Source organism: Mastomys coucha, unplaced genomic scaffold, assembly GCF_008632895.1.
Source record: "Mastomys coucha isolate ucsf_1 unplaced genomic scaffold, UCSF_Mcou_1 pScaffold9, whole genome shotgun sequence".
Classification (NCBI taxonomy): domain Eukaryota; kingdom Metazoa; phylum Chordata; class Mammalia; order Rodentia; family Muridae; genus Mastomys; species Mastomys coucha.
Window position 1 is genome coordinate 38,276,358 of NW_022196915.1, and position 6,693 is coordinate 38,283,050.

A 6,693-nucleotide genomic window follows, 5' to 3' on the forward strand; every position below is an offset into this window, starting at 1 on the left:
TTTTTGATTATACTATGAGTCAGCATCCTGTGACCCCAGGCCCTTAATTCTTAGGAAACAGCAAGAACATATTTTCTTTTAACATTGCAAAAAAACTCAGAGATCTGCCTGCCTCTCTCAAGCAGAGATGGTAAACTAGTTGGGTGGGACCTGAAATTTCTAGTCCTAAAATTATCACTTCTACTACAGCTATGCCCAGACTTCCTGTGTCCCAGGCTGACCTTGAACTGAGGAATGTGCCTGCCTTTGCATCTTTCTGACAAGCTGGTTTACAGTGTTCCTTTGTTCCTTCACATTCATGAAGCCCCTCATATAATTCTTATTGCATTCTTAATTTTCACATAGCTGAGAAATTATACATTTTCAAACTTATTTTTTTAGAATTATATTTACCGCAGCCTAAAAGTCTGTCCTAAATGTCCCAACCTGTACTATTTTGCTAAGACATTAACCACACCTATGCTCCCCGGACTCATGCTATCTCAGATCCTTATGGAGTCATGAAGGTTAACAGGAGAACATAACTCAAAGGAGCATGAGAATATGTACATTACTATATAAACAAGGGTTATGCCATAGCAGTCCACATCTACTGGCCCTGTCCTGTATGGCAGTTTCTCCACAATCTACTATCTGACAGGTAAGAACCCTGTCATTCTGTCCCCACCAAGACCATGACAGACTCAGAAAGATTCCATACCAACCCAGAAGCAAAGATTCCACAAATATCCATTTGCTGCTCCAGAGGAATAGCTTCCCTGAAGCCCTGACTGTGGTCCACTGAGAGCAAGAAGGACCACCACTGCCCAGTGGGAAGGAGAGGCCAAGTCTTGCACCTGGGAGCCCAGAAAGGAACAACAAAATGGAAGCTGAAGATCCATACTGAAAGACAGAGATACGGACCTGTGGATGTCACTACTCCTCTCCATTCTGCATGTGACACTACATGAAGCCTCATTGCCACATCAGGTGATGCCGGGCTCACCCATGTCCTTAAAGGGATGGCACCTTCCCATCTGAAACTGATTCCTGACTACAGTTCTGTCCTCAGGAGTCAGGGCAAGACCTCTCATTATTCATCTCTTTTATGGGTGGATTCCAGTTCCCCTATCTTCCAATCTGTCCTTCCTGGTTTGTATGGAATGATCTCACAATTGACCTCTGAGGACAGCTCTGCACAGAGAGGGAAAGGGATAGCCTCACTGAGAGATCCTGATTCCCTGGTCTCCTCCCAGCCACTTCTTTCCCATAGAGAAACTTCAGGGAAGATGTCCTGTAGGAACTTTCTGGGAAGTTGCCAATCTCAGATTTGTTTCCAGGGACTGGGTAGATGCCTCATTTTGGTATGAGGCCCTGTTTCTCTCTCTCTCTCTCTCTCTCTCTCTCTCTCTCTCTCTCTCTCTCTCTCTCTCTCTCTCTCTCTCTCTCTCTCTCTCTCTCTCTCTCTCTCCACACACACACACACACACACACACTTCTCTGAGTGTGTGTCTCTTGCCTTCCTCTCTCCCTACCCCTGTCAGACACAGAGATACCAGAGATCTAGATGAGTATGCAAAGGTGTTTATTGATTGGAAAAGATCTGTTCAGCTAAGTTAAAGGGAGTCAGGGACAGGGTTCATGAGGACAGGTGCTGATATGCAGCCCAGAGAAGAATTGGTTCTTCACTGCTATGATCTTGACAGTAGCAGATGAGTGAAGGTACAAAGTGCTGGTACTGGAGTTAAAATGTCCTATCCAAGTGAACTGGAACCACTGGATAGATGGGGCTGTCCTGTGGAGTTCTCCTGACACAGGCAACTGTGTAGTACTTCACTGATTCAGTCATTTTGTATCTGCATTCGGTATAACTGCTTGCTGAAGGTTTGAGTTCACAGACAGTTATAGATACCCGAGATGAACTATTATGACAATTTGTACGTATCCCATCGTTGCAGGTGGTACTTGGATTGCCACACACATGGACAACATCAGCAAAAGTTGTATGAAGAAAGGTATTTATTCTCCTACAGGTATTCTTATGTGTGTTATACTTGTTGACTATCCGCATTGCATCGTCACATCGGGGATAGTTGCTCTTATAGATATGCCGGATCTCAAACTTCTGGGAAGGGGTTGGTTCCTTGCTTGAGACAAGCACTAGGACAAGTCCCAGCAACAGCAGGAGACAAAGTTGGAACTCAAGCAGCTTCAGACCCATGGTTCCTGTGAGAAGAGAAGAGAAGTGGCTACTCCCACCCTACCTCAGTTTTCCCTCTCTCTTCTTGAAGGCCCTCTGCTGTCACTGTGGGTCCCCAGTGCCTCTTCTGGACACTGCCCCATCACTGCCCCCACCCCAGTCCCAGTCCTAGACTTACCTAGTCTGTGCTGTGGCTCCTGTGGAACTGAGTGCTGGTTGTCCTGGAAATCAGGGATAAAGAGTGAGCTCCACTTAGGCCCATATATATACAACATGCTCTGTGGGTGGAGCTGTTGGCTCAGAGTCTTCAACATATCAAACCCACAGATTGGTACATTGCCTACTGTGCAACCAGTCATCTGGTTTTTCGCTTGGCCATGCCATGGTGCCTTCGACTCCATTGTAAGGAATTAAATTCCATGTCCTCTTGTGCAGGGCAGCTTGAAGTCTGAACCTGAACTCTACATAGAAATCTCTGTATTGCCTGTCAGTTGTCTGCAGACTTAGTGACTGTGCTCAGTAATGGGCAGACCAAGTTTTCTATTAGCCTGGCTACACACTTAGAAAAAATGCCTTGGAAAGCCAGAATCATAAGAGATATTTACATTTCTGTCTTGCATATTTAAAATTATATGATGTTGGGGTGTGCAGAGATGGCTCGGTGATTAAGAACACTTGGTGCTCTTTCAGAGGACCCACATCTCCAGACCTGCTCACACTTGTATTGTGAAGTACAGCCAGAGTCATATCCTAACAGTAAGTACTTAAGATTTTTATCCAAACTTGATGACTTTGGTAAGTTACTGTCTCAAGAAATACTTTGTCACTTGACCTATAAACCACAGTATTTTGCTGCCCCAATTGATAGGTGTCTTTTTGTACAGATTCCATTGGTGAGAGGTTGTGTCCAATACTTGGAATTCTTCAACACTGGATCCTCTTGCAATGACTACTCTTGACCTACTGACTGACAGATCCTCGGGGTCAGCGTAGTATTTGACAGAGCTCTGCCAAGTGCTCAGGCTGTCTACAGAAATGACAGTGCACAGTGCTTATAAAATTGTCACAATAACTCATTTTTTAGAGACTGATCTTTTGGGGGTGCTAAGAAGTGTTGAGACAGGGTGTCACTATGTAGACTGGCCTTTGTTTTGAACTTTCTTAGAAATCCAGATTGGATTCAAATTTTTCTGTCCTTCTTCCTCAGGCTCAAAGATCTATGGTCCCAGACTTCAACTTTAACACCCTGCTCATGATCCAGGTTGTAAGCAGCTGTGCTGCTGTGAGTGCATGCTCAGCTTCAGGAAGTGAGACTCAGCAGGAAGAAGCTAGGATGCTGAGGACGTGCCCTTGAAGGATGTTTTGGGACTTGGTGCCCTTTCCTGTCCTCCTTCCTTCTGTCATGACCTTGAGTAGCTTTGCTTTAAGCACACGCTTCATCATGGACTTTTCTCCACCACAGACTCCCAAGCAAGAAAGTCATCTGACCGTATGATATCTTTGACACCAGAATCAAATGAATCTTTGTTTCTTTTGAACTATTTATTTGTCTCAGGTATTTATCAAGAATTGGAGCCGGGCGGTGGTGGCGCACACCTTTAATCCCAACACTTGGGAGGCAGAGGCAGGCAGATTTCTGAATTCGAGGCCAGCCTGGTCTACAGAGTCAGCACCAGGACAGCCAGGCCTACACAGAGAAACCTTGTCTCGAAAAAACCAAAAAGAAAAAGAAAGAAAAAAAATCTAAGAACTTTTGGAGACTGGAGAGATGGCTCAGCAGGTAAGAGCACTGACTGCTCTTTCAAAGGTCCTGAGTTCAAATCCCAGTAACCACATGGTGGCTCACAACCACCCATAATGAGATCTGACACCCTCTTCTGGTGTGTCTGAAGACAACTACAGTGTACTTAATTATAATAATAAATAAAATAAAATTAAAAAAAGAATTGGAAAGCTGATTTGTAGCATGATGCAAGTTAGTTTAACTCTGATTTATTTATCAAACCTCAAAGTATATTTGGTACAGGGTCCCAAAGATCTTCTCCTTTATGTTATGGGACCTTCTATATATCTCTTTGGAAGGCTATTGAACAAAAGCATATCTTGAAACTTTTAATCAGGTTTCTTCAGTTATATAAGAACTGCAGAGAGACCTCCCAAACAGACAGGGTGCTGGGTTTGTTGTGTCTGTGATGGGCTGCACAGTATAGGGCAAGTGGGCCATGCCACCAGCAGAAGAACTGGTAGTATGTGCCCGTCCCCGAGCCTTGAGCAGGCTAAACAGACCTTAATTGTTTGCGACAGTCTGTCTATAGCTGACCTACCCCACCTAGGGTCGACTAGGTGGAAATCTTCGGCCTTGCTGCACCTGCAGTTTCCTGCAGGAGTAGACTGCCTGCTTAGCTTGCTTTGCAACATTCTCCAGCGGAAACAAAACAACGAAAGCCAGCTGAAACAAAGGATGGGTCTTTGGGTTTTTCCCTATTTAAACACAGAGCTGAAAATTAAACTTTGAGCCTTGATCAGAAACCTTTGGCTTGACTTCATTCTTCTCTTGCCCCCCTGTTCTTTTTCATTCCTAGCCTCTCTTTCAGGTACCCAGTTCACCTTGGCTGCTGGACAGCTACAGGTGGCACCTGAATGTGGGAACTGAACAAGGAGCCTGGGGAGGATCAACTGAGGAAAGCTGTCTTGGTAGATCTCCAGAAAACGGAAGAAGTTACGCTATACTGCACGTTGGTAAGCACCACACAGCATTAATGTTAGCTCTAGCCATAAATTTCTTCTCTTGAAGGTTGTTGTGGATGCAAAAATCGATACAGGCTAGGCTGGGACAGTGTAAACCCAACGTTAATCTTACCTAGGAGTTGAAGGCTCATTGGGACAGAAAATTCTGTATAGGCAATTGTCTGCAGCCAAGAGCTACATCAGGCAAGAGGAGCAGGGTATAAAAAGAGAAAAAATAAAATTAAAAACAAATAAACAAAAAAAGGGATGTTAGAAAAATTCTTAGCTCAATTAGATTTATGTTGTGCATGGTTCCCAGAAGTAGGAATGGTAAATATACAAATGACATGATAGGAAGAAAAAAGAGACAGAAAATAGGTTTCAGAAAAGCAGTTGTTCCCTGTCGAGGATGCATTAGCAAAAGAGAAGGAAAATGGATTTCAGAGCTCTCCTAGGGACAGGATGTTGGGGCCCAAAAGCCCCTGGCATCTCAGTCTCCATCTTGTTTCTGGGCCATCATCTATAAACTAACACTCTTTTGTCTCTTCCACTATCTTGCTTCCGTCCCTGCAGTTGACTCGGGACATTTTATGATAGGAGACTTTCCAGACACCTTACAATGAGAACATTCCTCTCACAATGAGGACTTTTCACAATGAGGACACTCCTTTCTGGACATTTTACGATGTGAATATTCCATTTATGCTGATGTAAAACCAAACAATAATGCAGGTTTGGCCCGTGTACCTGGGCAAATACCTTTGTGATCTGGAGATTTAAATAGTGCCTTTCCCTAGAGTAAATTGAGACTTGATCAGAAAATTTTTTATGCCTTGTCTCCTTCCTTCCAGTCTCCTGTTCCCAAATTTGTCGTTGCAGTTCTCTCTTCTCCAGAACCCATTAACTCCTGCAGGTCGGGGCAACAGGAGGAAATCAAAGACGGTCCTGCTTCCTCTCTGGCTCTTACTGGAGATATCCTTAGTTCTGGTATCATCAAGTTCTCTTCCCTCTCCGTGTATTGTCTGTCCTTGGTGCACCAATCTGTCCATGTGTCAGTTTGTGTCTCTTTTTGTTTCGTTGTTTGAATGATTGTTGTTCTATGTTTCACGTTGAAAACAAAAAATGGTTAAAACTTTGTCTGCTGGCTATCCATCCCTTGATTTAGAAAGCAGTCTCAGTTTGCACAGCAGAAACTGAGAAGTTTCCCTGCACCCTTAGCTAGGAGTCAAGCACAGCTGGGGAAAACCTGCTTTGAATGGGGCCAGCAGCTTCTCAACTTCTAGGGCAAGTAAGCTGATAGTTGTTTCTACTAGAAAAAGCTCTGCAATTGCATTTATTTGGTTTAGAAGGTGCTTTTTCTCTTGAAATTATAGCAAGAAAAAGTAAAAGTTTCGTTTGGTCTAAATATATAAGATGTGTGTAGCCACTTCATTTTTGTTTCTGACTGGTTTTGAAGGTATAAATATGTTCTGCATGTCTTGGTTATAGAATATTGGCTTATAACTTATTGGGTATTAAAAACAATTATAACATTGGAAACAAGAAAGTTAAAACTGGTAACTCAGGGTTGCAGTCATTTCAAAAAATAACACATGGCATGAACTAACCCAGGAAAACAGGTCTCTAAAGGTACTTCTAACTGACACCTCTGAAGGAGTTTTAGTACAAGGCTTTGCTCCTATACAATGGGCTTTAAAATTTTGGAGTAGCTGTTGCTCCAGAAAAATTCAAAGACAATATCTTTTTTCAGTATTTGAGGTCTCAGTTATATCCTGGAAAAATTATGG

The 6,693-nt window shown here is 43.3% G+C and overlaps 1 protein-coding gene across 1 annotated transcript; it reads right to left on the reverse strand.

Moving 5' to 3' along the window:
- Positions 1-1,547: 1,547 nt before the first annotated feature.
- Positions 1,548-2,200, reverse strand: LOC116084688 (ribonuclease 2B-like). The gene has a single exon (XM_031361799.1). It carries the CDS (start codon positions 2,198-2,200, stop codon positions 1,724-1,726), a length of 477 nt encoding a protein of 158 aa, XP_031217659.1. The 3' UTR covers positions 1,548-1,723.
- Between the last annotated feature and the right edge of the window lie 4,493 nt (positions 2,201-6,693).

Excerpts from the sequence above, each read along its gene's own strand:
- LOC116084688 (XM_031361799.1), bottom strand. The coding sequence starts at position 2,200 with ATGGGTCTGAAGCTGCTTGAGTTCCAACTTTGTCTCCTGCTGTTGCTG.